This window comes from Colletotrichum truncatum (assembly GCF_014235925.2).
Source record: "Colletotrichum truncatum strain CMES1059 chromosome Unknown Contig_0009, whole genome shotgun sequence".
Classification (NCBI taxonomy): domain Eukaryota; kingdom Fungi; phylum Ascomycota; class Sordariomycetes; order Glomerellales; family Glomerellaceae; genus Colletotrichum; species Colletotrichum truncatum.
Window position 1 is genome coordinate 2663256 of NW_027222406.1, and position 18053 is coordinate 2681308.

An 18053-nucleotide genomic window follows, 5' to 3' on the forward strand; every position below is an offset into this window, starting at 1 on the left:
CAGTCCCACCAATGGAATGGAACCATGGAAGCGGACCGCTGGCGGAGGTTGGTTTAGGATGCGATCTCCGAGGAACACATCGCATGAGGTGTTACTGAAATATAGTGCCCGCATGCGAAGTGCCGATCAATTGCCGTGAGAGGGTGGTAGTGTGATATTGTGCCAAGTCTGGAGAGGGGAGAGGTTATACAAAGATGGCCAAAATGGGTTCTATGGGCCGAGCTGCTGGATCAGTAGTATAATGTAAGCAGCGACTTGCACCACGAATGCCGATGGTGCAGAAAATGCATGCAGTAGAAGGAATTGACGAGCTGCAGGATTGAGGAGCAATTCGACAGCGATTGTGCTACAATGACTCGAGTCTCATGCACGTCTGCTATGGATTCACGGTTGTTTTTGTTGGCATCATCTGTTAGAACCAAGATTACTCGTGGAATTATGGTGCATACTAGCAAAATCTTTTGCATTCTGCGGAACATGAACTCTTGAGATCACAAAAGCATCAGATACAATTCCGCGGCGAATCTCACTAACAGAGAGCTTGTGGAGGCATGAATGCTCGTCCATCTTTGTATAGTGTACTTAATACTTGTTGTAGTATAAGGAAATACCAACCTATAGCATTAAACCCATACTAACAATTCAAAGGAGGTTTAATACAAAAACCAAAGAAAACATTACAGTGTTGTTCCAACTGTGGTCGACATCATAACCCCTACAATCCCTGTCCGGCACCAAGCCGAAAGACCTTCCCAATCAAGTCTGGGACAAAAAAAAAAAAAAAAAAAAAAAAAACCGCACCAGCGCGTATCTACAAGTAAAAGCCGCGGTTGAAATTGCCCGGCCCCACGCTTATCGCCCCCGGGTTCGGAAGCCGAGATACCAGTTTTCCCCGGCCATCCAATTCTAAACTTCATCCGAAAACTTCATCCCCTACAACACAACATCAAAATTACCCTCAACCCAATTACCCCTTGCGCCTGCAGCGCAATTGTTCCCCGCGATGAACACCCCAACTTTCGACGCGTTCATCACCCATGAACCGTCCCAAGTCCATGTAACTCCTCCGGCCAAAGTCGCCGGGGGCGCTCCCCGCCTCGACTCCCACCACCCACCGCGAGGTCACTCTTCGCGTGGTCAAGAGTCGTTCCCCATGCACTCGCTCCCCAGACAAGCCTCACTACACACCCCCGATCAGCCCACGGTCCTAGAGGCCAACGGCGCCGGCTCAGATGCCTTCTCCCGGGACGAAGCCGGCGTCGAGTCCGTCGAGCCGACTCAGAGCGTCCTCGCGCCTTACATGAACCGTTGGCGCTTCCTCGCGGCATGCCTGATGAACATGGGCAACGGTATCAACGACGGTGCTCCAGGTGCTATCATCCCTTACATGGAGAAGTCAGTCAAATCACCCACCCCCGTTAACCCCCACCCCCCCCCCCCCCCCCCCCCCCCTCCTCTAAGATTACCTTACCACCACCAATCTTCCCGCAGAAATGACTCACGTGTCGCAGGTACTACAACATAGGCTACGCCATCGTGTCTCTAATCTTCATCGGTAACGCCGTAGGCTTCATCACCGCCGCCTTCTTCGTAGACGCCCTCCGCGCCCGTCTCTCCCGCGCGCACCTGATGATCGCGGCTCAGGGGTGCATGCTAGCGGCCTACATCCCGCTTGTCGTCGGCGCGCCGTTCCCCGTCATCGTCGTCTCCTTCTTCCTGCTCGGCTTCGGCATGGCGACGAACCTGACGCTGAACACGCTCTTCTGCGGCTCCCTGCGTAACGGCACCACCTTACTCGGCGCCCTCCACGGCGCCTACGGGCTCGGCGGTATGGTCGGCCCCATCCTCGCCACGGCCATGGTGTCTTCCATCGGCTGGGACTTGTGGTACCGGTTCTACCTGATCCCGATGAGCCTGGCCGCTTTCAGCCTCGTCTTCTCCGCGTGGTCCTTTGCGCATTACGAGAGGGACAACCCGGCCATCGCGGAGCACGAGGCTTCAAGCCAGCAGGCGACGTACGACACCGTCAAGGTCAGGCTGGCCTCCATGTTCCACGCCCTGCGGCGCAGGTTGGTCTTCCTCGGAGCGCTCTTCACGTTCGCGTACCAGGGCGCCGAGGTTTCCATCTCAGGTTGGGTCATTTCCTTCTTGGTCGATGTGCGAGACGTCGCGAACCCCGAGGCCGTCGGATACGTCACGGCCGGTTTCTGGGCAGGCATCACCGTCGGCCGCTTCGTCCTCTCCAGCCTCAGCCAGCGCGTGGGTGAGGAGCTGTTCGTGTACGTCATGACCATCGGAGCGGCGTGTTTCCAGCTTCTCGTCTGGTTTGTGCCAAACATTGTCGGAAACGCCGTGTCGTTGGCCATTGTCGGTCTGCTGCTTGGCCCCATTTACCCGTGTGCGGCGACCGTCTTCTTGCGCGGCATGTCGAGCAAGAGCCGGACGAGTGGCATCGCCATCATTACTGCGTTTGGAAGCAGCGGTGGTGCCGTGGCGCCTTTCGCCACTGGTATGATTGCTCAAGCGAGCGGTACTTGGGTCCTGCACCCAATTGCTTTGACCTTGTTTGCCGGCATGATCGGTTGCTGGTTCTTCTTGTCATCCCGGTCGAAGAGACAGGACTAATGGCATAGCCAAGCTTTCCAGGACTGCTCGCCAACTGATTATCGTCTTATAGTAGGCACCAAGTATTACGTAGTTGAACTTCCTACGCGTAAAGAAAGACGTAAAGAGGGAACAGCCATTCAAGGACAGAGTCCTACTTCAGAGTGCACAAGTGTGCACTTACAGTAGAGAACATTTCAACCGCTTGCAACCCTGAATAATGTAGTAACATAGCATAAGCTCAAAACAAGGTGACATTGGAGTATGAACAATTGTCATTAATAACTAATTATCTCGTTTCCGAAATCCCAACGCCAAATCCAGTCGTGATATCAATCGTTACACTAGTAAGCCAGCTGGGTGTTCAGCTCATCCAACTCACGCTGCCAGACACGGTGCTGCGAGATGGTGTAGAAGAACTTCTCCAGGAATCCCGTGCCGTTCTTGACAATGTCGACAGTCTCCTTCAAACTCTCAGGGCGAACAGTCTTCATCGTCACAACACCGTAGCTCTCCTCAACGTTGCTGTCGCTAGACACAGAGACGCTGGGAAGGTTGATAGCAGTGTTGACAAAGTCGACAGCCTCTCCAGTAGCGGCAATAGCCTTAAGATGACCAAAGGCCTCACGGACCCAGTGCAGAGCACGGCCGTTCTTGGACAAGGTCTTGATAGAGTCGGCTCCGCCGGGGATGAAGATGGCATCGACCATGGTAGATCTGAAGCCCTCGAGGTGGTGGTCGGGCTTGATACCCTGGCCAGGCGTCTTGGACGCACCTGCAGGGAAGATCTCCGACCTCCGAGTTCCAATGATGATAGGCACAGCCATGGCAGCACCAACAGCCGCTCTCACGGTGGTGTAGGCAGCAGAGTCGTAGCCATCAGCAATGATGATAGCGACACGACGCGACTTGATGGTCGGAGTCTCGGGCATGAAGTCAAACTGGCTGAGACCCTTGGCAGTCTTGCCGTGGTTCTGCTTGCCAGCCTTTTCGGGAGCCTTACCACCAACAAGGTCAGCGACGGTCTGGGCCAAGCCGAGGTCAATATCGGCAAGACGCTGAGACATGCGCTCATAGACGATCTCATCCTCGCAGTGGTCCAACTCGAAAGAGAAGGCGCTGATAACGTGAGCCTTCTCAACAGGAGACAAACTGTTGAAGAAGAGCTGTGCCTGGGCGAAGTGCTCCTTGAACTTGGCGCTCTTGGTTCGCTTCTTCATGCCCTCGACCTTTTGAGCGAATTCGACGTAGGCACCAGCGGCCTTGGAGTGGTTCGCGGGAGGAGTAGCCTCGAAGCGGTTGGGCCAGTAGTTAATGCCCTTGTTAATGGTGTGGCGCATGGCACCGTCGCGGTTGAAGTTCATGACAGGGCAGACAGGCTTGTTAATGGGCAATTCCTCCCAGTTGATGCCGAGACGGGAAATTTGGGTATCAAAGTAAGAAAAGTTACGACCCTGAAGAAGAGGGTCATCAGAAAAGCCGATGCCGGGCACGACATGGCTGGTGCAAAAAGCAACTTGTTCGGTCTGAGGGAAGTACTCGTCGGGGTTCCTGTTGAGCTCAAGCTCTCCGATGTAACGGACAGGGACAAGCTCTTCGGGCCAGACCTTGGTGGCGTCAAGGATGTCAAAGTCAAACTCATGCTCCCTGGACTCGGGGAGAACCTGAATACCAAACTTCCACTTGGGGAAGGCGCCGGCATCGATAGCCTCCGCGAGATCCTTGCGGTGGAAGTCAGGGTCCTGTCCGGCCAGCTTGAGAGCCTCGTCCCACACGAGAGAGTGGACACCAAGCTCGGGAGTGAAGTGGAACTTGACAAAGTGGCGCTCGCCCTGGTCGTTGGTAAGGGTGTAGGTGTTGACACCGAAACCCTGCATCATTCTGTAGGATCTAGGGATGGTACGGTCGGACATGGCCCACATGAACATGTGAGTAGCCTCAGTGTGCAGGTACTGGAAATCCCAGAAGTTGTTGTGGGCAGACTGCGCCTGGGGGAACTCGAGTTGGGGCTCGGGCTTGCCAGCATGAATGACGTCGGGGAACTTCATGGCGTCCTGGATGAAGAAGACGGGGATATTATTTCCAACCATATCCCAGTTACCCTCCTTGGTGTAGAACTTGATGGCGAAACCTCGAACATCGCGGACAGTGTCGGCACTGCCACGGCTACCGAGGACAGTGGAGAAACGAAGGAATACAGGAGTCTCACGCGAGGTATCGGTCAAGACACCGGCGTTGGTGACATCTGAAGCGCTCTCGAAGAGGCGGAAAGTACCAAAGGCGCCGGCACCTCTGGCATGGACGACTCTCTCGGGGATTCTCTCATGGTCGAATCGGTGAATCTTTTTTCAGAGGTCAGCGGTGGTCATAACATAAGGGTAAGCGGAATTCTCAACGAACCTTCTCTCTCGCAATAGGGTCCTCCAAGAGCATAGGGCCCGTTTGTTCGTCGTTGGTGACTCTCAGCCAGTCGTCCGTGTTCTCGATCTTGACGCCATAGTCGGTCGTCATCTGAGTCTTGGTGTTGTGCTCGACAATGTTCTCGGCAAGCTGAGCTTGCTTTGCATTTGCTTCACCCATGACTGCGTTCTCGGCTTTCTTGATGGTATCGGATACTACAGATGCCATTGTTGCTTGGGCTGAGAGTTAGAGACCTGAGAAAAGAAATAAGAAAAGTGAGCTTCAACGGCAGAAGAGGAACGGCTTAAAGTAGTGCCAAAGAGACCGGAGTATTTTATAAAGCAAGATTTACCATTGGGCCGTTGAGATTGATCCATGTCCATGCATGAGTGGCTCGAAGCCATCAAAATGCCTGACGTCAACCATATGTTCACGGTGAGTCGAGAACAGCGGTAGCTCCCCAGTCCTCCCTAATTGGGAAGAGCCGTGACTGTCTCATTGGCTGGACCATATTCAAGGTGACACGGCAGTTCTCTCCTGGGAGACATAGAACGACGGACCAGACGGGTAATGGCGGTTCCAGAGATCAAAGAAGCGCAGGAGCATCGTGATTTCGCCATGTTGATGTCAGAGCTCAAAGGTAGTGGACGCGTCCAGGGGTTAACAGACACCTCCTGCCACCTGGCACCCTTGCAAGTTTGTACCTGCCAGTCGTGTATCACCATACGGAGCTATTCTCCGGGAAGTGGATACCGTGGATCAGAGCCTCCTAGAGAGTGACCAATTATGAGTACGTATCTTAAGCTTCCTTAAAATAAAGCGGGACCTCAACCAAACGGGTGCATCTTTTGGGCTGTGAAAAGAAGGTACGTATCGTGCAAATGCCCCTCGATTGCCCCTCAATGGCCCAAGCTTCTGGCCTCCTAAAGGCAAGAGCTGCACATTGACCATTGGTAACAAGTTACGCCTTATTCGATGGCCACTTTGACATGAGTGAGATCATGACCCGGTAATAATCATGATGCCTTTCTGTCTGGCGCCGAGTTTGAAAAGCCCATTTCCTCGGCATCCCAATTCGTTACTAGATCCAGGTCCACCCCCGAATTATCGTTCTCGATCCGGCAATGCCGGTGTAGCGGGTTACGACGTTTACTGGAACATGGTTCAACTGACAGCTCCAGTGACATGAAAATGACCCAAATTGCACGCAACATCATGTGAAATAGAAGTAAACCTAAAATACTCCAGCTTCAGAAAACTGGGATGTCTCTTTTTACTTTCTCGTTATTTCTCAACCCTTTTTTTTGCTTTTTTTTTGATTGATTTGGCCAAACGGAAAAATACCAATTTCGAAGCAGTGACATCTTAAGTACCCGGCTCCCTCTTGCAGTTTCCACCTTGGCATTTGTGCATTTGTGATTTTGACAGACAATCGACGTCATCGACTCATCGATCGCCCATCCTGTTAACCCACATCCCGCTTCACCGGCACAGCAAAGGCCCATTACCTTGCTCTTTCCAGCTGTCTTTCGCGTCATTCTTCGCGCTGGAATTAATGATCAGATAAGATCTTATCTTGCAACACTCAGAGCATTCAAACAGCATTGTGTGTTTCTATTGCTCCCACGTCGCCGCTTGATCAACTCAGCAAACGCATCAACACATCTCTTTGAACAGATTCATCTCCTCGGATCCGAGTTGCGTCTACAAAGAGACGAGTCTTCTTGACTCGAGATATTAGCAGATCCCAAGCTCCCTCGAAACAGCATCCAATCTTCAAGATGCCTGCCGAAGTCATCAAAGAGCCTAACCCGCCTCCCCTGGCCTCCCGTCTCCCTAACAATGTCCTGGATCTTGCCGTAAGAAGAAACAAGACGACCTTGGACAACACGGTCGCCAAATCCCTGACCGACTTTCAAAATGCTGCCTGTTACATCGCTGCCGGTAAGCCGATTCTACCCTGTCCTTGCAGATCTGCGCACGTGTTCGTCAGCTAATAATGCTCAGCGATGATCTTTCTCCGAGACAATGTTCTACTCGAGTCCAAGCTAGAGTTTGAGCATGTCAAGCCCCGTTTGCTGGGTAAGTCTGGGTACACAATACTGGGTCGTGAAAGCAGTATCTGACAACATCAAGGCCACTGGGGTACCTGTCCCGGCCTCATTCTGGTCTGGTCCCATCTCAACCGCCTCATCAGTAAACATGATATGGACATGATCTATGTTATTGGCCCGGGACACGGCGCTCCTGCTGCGTTGGCCTCCCTCTGGCTCGAAGGCTCGCTGGAGAGGTTCTACCCGAAGGAGTACAGCCGTACCAAGGAGGGTCTCTTCAACCTCATCACGAGATTCTCCGTCCCGGGAGGCTTCCCTAGGTTAGCAACACGTCGCTTTAAAAGAATTAGACCATGGGTTAACACGTGTTAGTCACATCAATGCCGAGACACCTGGATCAATCCATGAGGGCGGTGAACTGGGTTACGCTTTGGGCGTGTCCTTTGGCGCCGTCATGGACAACCCCGAGCTCATCGTCACCTGTGTTGTAGGTGATGGAGAGGCTGAGAGTGGCCCTACTGCTGCGTACGTCGGTTATTACACAGTTGCGAACCATGCTAATGTTTTTCAGCGCCTGGCACGCCATCAAGTATATTGACCCCAAGGAGTCGGGAGCTGTGATTCCCATTCTCCATATCAATGGCTTCAAGATCAGCGAGCGCACTATTTTCGGCTGCATGGACAACAAGGAAATCGTATCGCTGTTCACTGGTTACGGCTACCAGGTGTGCATTGTGGATGAGCTGAATGACATCGATAACGATCTGTCCAATGCGCTTGAATGGGCTGTGGCCGAAGTGAAGAAGATCCAGCAGGCGGCTCGCACAGGCAAACCAATTGCCAAGCCTCGCTGGCCCATGATTGCCTTGCGCACACCCAAGGTAGGTGGTTCTGGACATAAAAGCGATCAACCGCTGATTTCCCTAGGGATGGTCTGGACCTAAAGACGTCGACGGGGCCATCATCGAAGGATCTTTCAAATCACACCAAGTCCCGCTGCCCAAGGCTGGCTCTGATGAGACACACCTTCAGAAGCTCCAGGAGTGGCTTGCCGGATACGACATTAGCAAACTTTTGCCTGATGGCAAACCCAACGACAGCATTCTTGAGACGATCCCAAAGAACGATGCCAAGAAGCTTGGTCAATACAAGACCACTTACGATCCTTATGTTAGTCTCGAGCTGCCGGACTGGAAGAGTCTTACAGTCAAACCTGGAGAGCAAGCCAGCTGCATGAAGGTCACGGGGGAGCTTCTCAACCAAGTAATCCAGAAGAACCCTAAAACATTCCGCATGTTCTCCCCTGATGAGTTGGAGAGCAACAAGCTCGACGCCGTGTTCGAAAACACCGGGCGCAACTTCCAGTGGGATGATTACTCGCGCGCTAGGGGTGGACGGGTTATTGAGATTCTCTCGGAACACTGCTGCCAGGCCTTCATGCAGGGTTACACGTTGACCGGCCGTCATGCGCTGTTCCCTAGTTACGAGTCCTTCCTTGGTATTGTGCACACAATGATGGTGCAATATGCCAAGTTCAACAAGGTCGCCAAGCAGGTCAAGTGGCGCGGCGAGTTGGCGTCCATCAACTACATCGAGACCAGCACCTGGGCTCGCCAGGAGCACAACGGCTTCTCCCACCAGAACCCGTCGTTCATCGGAGCAGTCCTCAATCTCAAATCTGAGGCAGCCAGAGTAAGTCTGCTTGAATCTTTCGTTTCAAGTCAAATCACTAATTTGCACAGGTTTACCTCCCGCCCGACGCCAACTGCTTCCTTAGCACGGTTCACCACTGCCTCAAGTCTCGAGACAAGGTTAACCTCATCATCGGCTCCAAGCAGCCCACTTCAACCTACCTCGATGTCGACGCCGCCGCAGAGCATTGCCGTATCGGAGCGAGCACGTGGAAGTTCGCCTCGACAGACGAAGGCGCCAACCCCGACGTCGTGCTGGTAGGTGTTGGTGTCGAAGTGACGTTCGAAGTCGTCAAGGCGGCAGAGCTGCTTCGGACGCTCGCGCCAGAGCTCCGTGTCCGTGTTATCAATGTGACGGATCTCATGGTCGTCCGCGCCGAGGCCAAACACCCGCACGCGTTGAGTAGGGACGCCTTCCTGGAGATGTTCACCGAAGACAGGGATGTCTGCTTCAACTACCACGGGTATGCGACGGAGCTGCAAGGCCTGCTGTTCGGAAGACCTGGTCTGGACAGAATGACGGTGGAGGGCTACCGCGAGGAGGGCACGACGACGACGCCGTTTGACATGATGCTTGTCAACTGCGTGAGCCGCTACGACGTTGCCATCCGGGCATTGAAGGGCGGTGCCAAGGTGAATGACAAGATTAAGAACAGCCTGGACGACAAGATCAAGCAGGTTGAGGAGAAGGTCAAGGAGGTGCGCAAGTATATTGAAGATAACGGAAAAGGTAAGTGGCTGCCGGCTCTTGGCGTTGAATAGCTGCTGACGATGACAGACCCTGACGACATTTACGACTCACCCAAGTTTTGAGCGCGCGCTCACTTAATGATAGATAATAGACTTATGAAATGATTGAGCGGTGTGACTGCCAATCTATGTAGTGCTTCAACAATAAAAGAGAACAAAAAAATGTTAGATTCGGGTAAAATGCAAAAGATGAATGAACACATTTGTGCTCGTTGTTATGCCTCGTGGGCGAATCGAACGCCCGATCTCCTCATTACTAGTGAGGCGCTTTACCACTGAGCCAACAAGGCTTGATACCTAGGGAATGTAGGTTAATCCATGTACCCAGTGAACACCTACGCAATTGACGGGTTTCCGGGTCGGTGACGAGAGTGGGTTTTCAGGCCTTGGAGTGAACTTGCAATGATGGCTAAAGGCTGACGGAGGATTGAGGTGAGATGAAATTGGAGTTGTACAACACCAGCTGCCAAGCTTAGACCCCAACGGCATTGTAACTTTGACCGTGCAGCATGGAAAGTTACTGGATTCAGTGAGCGACGTATTGTCAGTAGGTAGAACAGTAGAATAATACACAGCAATAGAATTAAACAGTCAATTCTATTTTAAATAGTCATTTCTTTTAAATAATTCAAAATTTATTCAACCTGTATCATATAATCAGGCAGAAGTCCAACTCATAGCCTCTTGTCGTCTCATATTCCCTCGGCTGCTTCACATGGCCAGAACACAACTGCACGGTACCTTTTCCCTAACAATTTCCCTCTCAAATCACCATTCCTCTTTACAGACACCACCCAGAACTGATACAGACAAAGTACTATTGGTCGCCCCACCCCCACCTCTAAATTTCTCCGTCGCAGAAACATCGCCAAAAAAGAAAAAAAGAAAAAAAAAGCCCGACACCTTGAGAACCCCTCAAAGACGAAAAAACCCACCCGCAACGGCCGCGGCAGAGAAGCGCGATAGAGAAAAAGGCTCCTCCCTCACCGATACACGATGGTCTACTACTTCACCTCGACGGTCGTCGATCCGTCCGCCTTCATCTACGTCGGCAAGGACAAATTTGAGAGTCCGTTTTCTTCCCCCCTCACCAGGTGGCCGCGGGGTAGCCATCATCACCACCATCAAACGCCGGGGCTGACGATAAGACTTACTTAGATGAGGAACTGATCAAGTACGGCTGGGAGGAGGACGTATGGTTCGTCACGCCGGCCCCCTTTTCAATCTTTTCTCTTCGCGACACTGACAATCTCTAGGGTAATAACGCTCTCTCACTCACTTCACCCCACTCACTCACTCACTCACAACCGTCACAGTTCCACGTAGACAAGCTCTCCTCGGCACACATCTACCTCCGCCTGCCGGACCCGGCGGACGAGTCCGCGACGCCAATGACGTGGGACTCGATCCCCGAGGCGCTGGTGACCGACCTGGCGCAGCTGACAAAGGCCAACTCCATCGAGGGCAACAAGAAGGACAACATCACAATCATCTACACGCCGTGGTCGAACCTCAAGAAGGACGGCAGCATGGAGGTCGGCCAGGTCTCCTTCAAGGACCCGCGCAAGGTGAAGCGCGTCCTGGTCCCCCAGCGCGAGAACCCCATCGTCAACAGGCTCAACAAGACAAAGGTCGAGAAGAAGCCCGACCTGAAGCAGGAGCGCGATGACCGCCTCAAGGTCCTCAGGAAGCGCGACCAGGCCGCTTCGCTTTTGAGAGTGAGTCATGCCTTTTCCCACACACACACACACACACATATATATATATATATATACATATATAGTTATCGTTTCTTCACATTTTATAATCCAATTTACGTTACTTCCTGCTAACTAACACCCTATAGAAAAAAGAAGAGGCCCGCGTCATGCAGGAGCGCAAGGAGAAAAAGTGGCAAAAGGACCACGCCTACGACGAGCTCTTCTCCGAGCACAACATGGAGGCCTCGAGCAACCAGAACCGCGACGCCGACTGGGAGGACGACTTCATGTGATTTTAATAGAGCTCCCTCCAAGCAGCTCCTGCTCCCGCATCTTTAGATATCCCTCCTTTTTTTTTCAATTCAAGCATTTTACCATGCCAACACACCACACATGCCCTCTCTCGCCCATACAAATTTCACCATGTCATCATCGTCACTGTGAAAAAGAAAAAAAAAACCCCCCGTCAAGCGCTTGTCATACTTCATTAGGCTATCTAATTATTCAACGAAAAAAGGGGTATTTTAAACAGGGGGGCGCGCACCCCGACGCCCTCCACAAGTCAGCTACACATGCCAATGCCCACGCGACTCCGTCCGATGCCCATAGACTCCATCCTGCGCGAAAGTTCATGACTGTCATCCGAAGCATACTTTTCCTGCCCATGCTGTTTTTTCTGCTGCCCTTCCCCTTGTTTGTCTCCCTGCCGTGAGCTCTCGGGCGCTTGCACCAGAACCGGTGCGTCGTCGTCCCCTTCCTCCAGCACCTCATTCAAATCGTCATCATCTCGTGGATCTAAAAATGGCGACGACGAAGGTTCTTCTGTGTCGCCTCCATAATCGTCTTCGTCTTCTTCTTGTTCGTTCGGGTCCCGGATCTTGACGACCGCCTCGCCGCCGGGAAGTCCCACTGTACGCGCCTCCAGTGTCTCTGCGATGTCGAGAAGGAGTACGTCCATCGGACAGATATACGCGACGCGCTTCCGTCCGCTCCACGCAAGAACGTGCCCGCATACGCGCCCGTGTGCGCGTTCAACAACCCACGCGCCGCTGTCACCGGGGATTCCCATCGCCAGCTTCCTGCCGCCTCTGCTGAGCTCCGCGGGAGTCTCGGCTGCGGCGCTGCTGACCTGGTAAGTGTGACTGGGCGTGATACGCCCAGAAATCTTGACGCTCGTCAGCGCGGGAAGGATTAGTCCTGTCTGCAGACCACTGGTGCGCGCCATGCACTGGACCTCCATTCCGGGTAGCGCAGAGGTCGGTGCTACGGTTGTGGGGTGAAGGTCCATTGCCTCGTGCGACGGGCGCTTCCCAGTGAGAAGCGACGATGGCCTGGTTCGTATTCTCGGGATCGAATTCTCGTCCGGTAGTCGTTCGTCGTGGAACTCGAATAGAGCCCAGTCAATTTCATGAATCAGTCCATTCTGTTCCCTACGCCTCAGGCCACTGGACGCATAGACCTCTCCCAGAGTAAAACTGTCCAGATGGTCCTCGTTGGCCGTTTCTTCCGAAGGGTAAAAGTCCTCCTCCACATCGTCCATAGCGGGTTGCGTGATGATGTACCCGTCGCCACAGCCCGGCTCAACTCCTGGGATATCACCGGGCTGGTCGTATTCCCCCTCCTCGTCACTTTCCTCCTCCTCTGAATCTTCACTAGTAATGTCCGTGTCCGAGTATGCCTCAGACTCCGAGTCAGAAAACTCACACGCAAAATCCTCGCCGTTGCTGCTCTCAGCCGACGATTCTGCATACCAATCAAATCGAATGTCGTCCGTCGGCTGGGCCATGCTTCGATGTGTAATGTCCTGCTCCTTTGCGTGCTTTGCAATCTCCACTGGATCGTCCAGCATATGATGCACCGTCATACCATACGGCTTATCATCCACAACGACGAGTCCGCCAAGACTGACTGGCGGCAGGTGGCGGTCACCGACCCAGGCACCGATGCTTGCACCGTTGGTCGGGCGCTCCTGAAAGTCGGGGTTGGCGGCCTTCACCTCGTCCTCATCGTCCTCGTCATGGGCAGCGCTCCTCTTAACCTCGCCTGGCTCCTTCCTTGACCTCAGCACCTGGCCTTTGCAGACCTTCAAACCGAATCCAGACTTTCCGTCAAACAGCTGGCCGAGTTTACGGGTGAGAATGGATTTAACCTTGCTCACAGAGGTGCACACGACCAGTACCGTGGGCTGTGTCTTCTGTGGAGAGCTGCCGATGGATTCGAGAGAGATTTCAACCGACTCTTCGCTGTGCTTTCGGTAGAAGTGGCGCAGTGCCTGGTTGACCTGGGGCATCACAATCGTATTCCACTTCTCGATGGCGTCAGCTGGTAGTGGTATCTGAGGGTAAAGCCGCGTTTTGGGAGACTGTGGTTTGGCTGGCTTCGACTCCGCAGGCAGCTCAGCCGGCTTCGCTGCGGCAGCTTCATCGGCGTCCCTCTTTGCGAGTTGTCGCTTCTCTTCCTCGGCTGATGGATACGAACGTGCGGGGCTCGGGTCGGGAATCGGGACCTTGATGTCGTATGACGGGCGGCGGGTATCGACAGGCGGGTTCGAGGCTGTTTTGGTGTCTTTGGAGGGACCGGAAATGCTTTGCCTAGGGGATTCAGCTGCAGGGGAGATTGTTCTTTCGCCAAGGTCTAAGCTGAGACGGTCATCAAGAGCGCTGACGCCGTCGAGGATGCAGCATGCCTCGAGGTAGCGGCTCGTCTTGACTTGCACATTCGACAAAAGATCTTCGCCGGTTACCTTTCCTTGGAGCTCTTGATCAACGGCATTCCAGCAGGTCTGAACAGCCTTCATGTAAAGAGTACCGCAACGAATTGCGAGCTGCTCCAATACGTTCTCGGAAATCGGCTGAGAAGGGTCAGGGACGAGGTTCTCCAGCTTAGTCCACAATCCTACAGAGAGCAGGATCATGGCTAGAGAGTAAAGGTCGAGAATGCGAGAATCAGTCTTGTCGTTGATTGGGGATGCCGGGGTAGTTCGCGGGTCGAGGGGATGTCTAAACAGTGGAAGAGATGGAGAGGCCGGCTCCTGGTCAGGGGGCGCGTCTGGGAACAGATCGAATGACGAAATCATGGGCCGGCGGACGTCGACCTCGCCGACGCCGGTGGTCAAGTCCGGAGTAGCCATGTTGCAGAAGGATACATTCTTGTCGACGAGGCTTCCGTGGGTTATACCGCGAGCGTGTAGATCAAATACAGTGTTGGTAAGGTTGTGGGCGAGGCGGAATTTGGCCTCTAGTGTTGGCTCGAAATCAGGGCGTGAGAGAAGATCTCCCAGTGTGCAGAGGTTATAAAGGGGGTTCTGAGTAAAGTTCTCAAAAGAAACCGCGTTGAAGGTCGGGGGGAAGTGGTAGACGAGACCAAGCCGGGAGTTCTCCAAGTCCTCAAAGTAGCCAAGCAACCTCGGCAGACCGATCCAGGCGCCCGGGGCTCTTTGGGACTCCTGCTGCAATCCTGACGACAGCTTCTCGAATCGTGCCATGGGGGGCATGATGCCCGTGATCGAATAGATGGAGTCAAAAGCTGCGAATTCTAGAAGCAAAGGAGCGAAGGGCTGACGGCCAATATGCTGGGCCAAATCTGCCCAGGCCTGCTTGCTCATAAAGACGATATCTCGCGGGGGTAAGTTGGCTCTGGATTCGGTCATGGGCTCAGCCTGCATAGACCGAATGTTGGTGAGAGTTGACGGATCAATCTGCTGAGGAGTTTGCATGCGAGTGGACTCAAACGCTTTGCTCTCCTCAATGGCAGCCAGGGGCCTCTGGAGCCGTGAGCGGGAGCCTGAAGTCATGGCGGCGGAGGCGCGGGTTCTGGAAAGATCGTAAAGAGTGTCGACGGATTGTGTGAGATCCGCGGTGTAATCGGCGAAGCGGGCCTTGTCCCAGGTTACAAAGGGGGTTTTGAGGTCGCCCTTTGACTTTTCCGAGACGCCGCCGCCGCCGTTCTGTTTCTCGTAGGCCTTCCATAAGGCATCCAGCTCTGCCAAGGTGTCCTTGATAGTGGACAGGATGCTTCCGACAATTTCGCTCACACCAGCCTTGGAGAGAGAGGTGTCAATCTCGGCGGACTGGTTTGGATCTGACCATTCCAGGCCCCAGCTCATGAAACGGTCTTTTTGGATACGCAGCTTTCGGTGCAGCGACTTAATCTCGGGGTCCTCACTGTGGCGAATGGGCTCCTTGACAAAGTCGGACGACTTTTTTGTGTCATTATACAGACGGCTCAGACGCCGCTGTATGGGCAGCTGAAAGCCGCCAGAGAAACCAACGCCCTCCATGGTGGTGATTCAGATGGAGCGACTGGTAGGGACGAATAGAGGGATGGCCCCTCGCCTGGGGCGGGGTGAAACTGTAACGATGAGTGAAATAAGACGCGGATAAGAGGCTTGTGTTGTGATTGAAAATGAGTAGCGTCTCTCTTCAGATTCTCTTTTTCAATATGACATAATGCTGTTGACGTGAGATTGAGGTCAAAATGGCCTGTGATGTTGGCGATGAGACGTTGGGTGCGGGAGCGGTAGAAGACTTCGGAGGCGGCTCGGATTCGTCGTTAAGGTGGGGGTTCGTCGGGATGCTACCAGCCTAGTGAGGGGAGGGACGACCCTTTGAGTGTACGTATTCTTTTGGGCGTAAAGTGATTACGCAGCGGGGGATTGCGATTAATATGAGGCTGAGCTTTGAGGCTGATGAAGTGCAATGAACAGGGTATTCGAACACGTAATTGTCGAGTTTAAACCTTTTTCGTTTTCGCTTTTGGGTCTCGTCTTTTTCCCTCAATTTCACCTTTGCACAGTCGAAGAAAATGTAAAGAGATGGATGGGATGGATGGATAGAATGATGGGGGCGGCGGAAGGGGGAAGAAATGGAAAAGATGGTGTTGAAATCGCGGACGATGCGGTAGTCATCAATTGGCCGAGAGAGACACACACACACACACACACGCACACTAAGGGATCCGAGGCAGTGGGAAGGAATTGATTATTTCGTTGCCTACGACCACGGATGCTCTTTGCCTTTTCCTGGACTTGCGGTGGCTCCGCCGCCAAAAAAAAGCACAGGGAGGGAGGGAGGCGGTCCAGGTTCAAGGCCACAAGGGGGGGGCCACTTGCGGAGTACCAGGCTTGACAGGGCAAAAAAGCACCCTATTGTGCTTCCTCAAGCGGCATATTGGATTGTGGAGTGTGGCTGCGAATAGGTAGACAGAGGGTAAGATTGGGGATTATAGTGTACTAGCACACTACTAGTGGTCACCGAGTAGTACAGCTCTGTTAAGCTGGGTCTTGCTGTTTGGCTGGGGGGCTTGATTGTTGGTGCTTGGCGGGGAAGGTGCTTGCTTCCTAGACAGAAAGCACAGGCGGGAAGTTTCTTGCTGGAATGCTGCTGCCTGAAAGACGGAGTGCCACTGGAGTGGTCTCGCTTATTTGGCTCGTTTCGATCTGGGCCCACAATCGGCGTCCACTGATTCTTGACCAAGCTTCTGATTGGTCTGTGTAATCTTGGAGCCTGGCTAGTGGGGCTCTTCGGGACAATCACTCTGGGCCATGGTGAGGTTGCTCCGGGGTGAACTACGCCTTACACGGACAATATACGTATTGTCTATTTTGTTGCTGCTGCAGGTGCAGGCATTTTTTTACGACTGCACCAATAGAGATGGAAGCCATTGTAAGATGCAAATCAATGTAGGCACCTGGAAATTCAACTCGATACAGATGGTAAGTTCAAGTTCATCGAAGCAACTCGCCCCTGCCTTGTCTGGTCTTGCCCTTTTATGGCCTGTGCGTCTGCTTCACCTCACATAGCAGCTGCCTCATCATATGGTCTGTGTCATGTGTGTCGTTCTCGCCTCATAGCGCCTCCTTCAGTAGGCTACTTCTTTCTACAGGCCCTCCTCAAACGCCTTACACCTGATCTGCGGGAACGGTACGTGCCTCTAACTCATTCTCTATCTGGGCAATATGCATGGTACTCTGTACCGCTGATATTTTGCATTACGGATACGGCACAATGCCATTTTGATTTGTCCTTTCCATGTTGAGGGAGGGATACACAGCACCATAATCTGAGTCGTATAAACGCGCCTTCTCGTATACTCATGTCGCCTTTCCCTACCTCCACTGCGTTCAATACGGGATCAGCAAAACAAAGACGTCCTGCCAAAGCAACCAAAGACCCAAAATCTTCCTCTTGGTGCCCGACATTGGCTACATCCGAGCCACCACCTTTCGTTCATGAGTAAGCTGAGGCTCGTCCTCGTGTCACTACCCCAGCGCCAACTGCCATTTTCTGCATAGCAACAGGTGGTTCCGCAGCACCCCTGTCTTTGGTTGTCCGCTGCTTCTGCTTCTGCCCTGCGGAGGTCGTCTCCGTATCTATGCATTATACCTCTGACGATGGGACTATGGAGACCGCGGCTTCCACCATGGCTTTCTGGCCCATATCACCAAGTGGTTTAGGCTGGGGTGACTGAAGAGAAACTTTAAGAAATAAGTGATCCTGCAGGCAGCTGGGCACCAAGATTGCAGCATATTCAACGTGGTTGACGATCCAAGTTCAGCTGCGCTCCTCCCCTACCCTTGATGGGAAGATTTCCCGCTTTGGGGCTTTGAGGCTGCCTTTCTCGACACACTTTTACTCAAAATCGAGGGATGAGGATGGATTTCTCGGACTCTGTCTTACAAAAGCATACAAAGAGTTTATTGCTGTGGCACTTCGGATTGATAGTCCCCACGGTCTTGCTCGTTGGCGTCCTTTTTTTTTGGTTTTTTATCTCGGTGCCTAAACACTAAAAGCTCGCAGTATGGAGCCACCCACTCATTTCCCACCCACTAACATACATGTGGTCGATTGCATATC

At 53.1% G+C, this 18053-nt stretch overlaps 5 protein-coding genes across 5 annotated transcripts; 3 read left to right on the plus strand and 2 right to left on the minus strand.

The window, feature by feature from the left end:
- Positions 1-1300: 1300 nt before the first annotated feature.
- CTRU02_213271 (MFS efflux transporter) lies at positions 1301-2625 on the plus strand (the record flags this gene model as incomplete). Its single annotated transcript, XM_036730888.2, has 2 exons — positions 1301-1395; positions 1512-2625. 2 exons carry the CDS (start codon positions 1301-1303, stop codon positions 2623-2625), a joined length of 1209 nt encoding a protein of 402 aa, XP_036577418.2.
- A 323-nt stretch (positions 2626-2948) lies between these two features.
- CTRU02_213272 (catalase 1) lies at positions 2949-5232 on the minus strand (the record flags this gene model as incomplete). The annotated part of the gene is made up of 2 exons (XM_036730889.1): positions 2949-4946; positions 5005-5232. The coding sequence occupies 2 exons, from the start codon at positions 5230-5232 to the stop codon at positions 2949-2951; spliced, it is 2226 nt and encodes a 741-aa protein (XP_036577419.1).
- A 1553-nt stretch (positions 5233-6785) lies between these two features.
- Positions 6786-9562, plus strand: CTRU02_213273 (d-xylulose 5-phosphate d-fructose 6-phosphate; the record flags this gene model as incomplete). Its single annotated transcript, XM_036730890.1, has 8 exons — positions 6786-6948; positions 7012-7086; positions 7141-7378; positions 7431-7583; positions 7630-7939; positions 7986-8750; positions 8801-9479; positions 9528-9562. The coding sequence occupies 8 exons, from the start codon at positions 6786-6788 to the stop codon at positions 9560-9562; spliced, it is 2418 nt and encodes an 805-aa protein (XP_036577420.1).
- Positions 9563-10495: 933 nt separating this feature from the next.
- Positions 10496-11492, plus strand: CTRU02_213274 (coiled-coil domain-containing protein 25; the record flags this gene model as incomplete). Its single annotated transcript, XM_070206009.1, has 4 exons — positions 10496-10568; positions 10658-10692; positions 10756-11217; positions 11346-11492. The coding sequence occupies 4 exons, from the start codon at positions 10496-10498 to the stop codon at positions 11490-11492; spliced, it is 717 nt and encodes a 238-aa protein (XP_070060402.1).
- A 269-nt stretch (positions 11493-11761) lies between these two features.
- CTRU02_213275 (het-s domain protein) lies at positions 11762-15478 on the minus strand (the record flags this gene model as incomplete). Its single annotated transcript, XM_036730892.1, has 1 exon — positions 11762-15478. One exon carries the CDS (start codon positions 15476-15478, stop codon positions 11762-11764), a length of 3717 nt encoding a protein of 1238 aa, XP_036577422.1.
- Positions 15479-18053: the final 2575 nt, after the last annotated feature.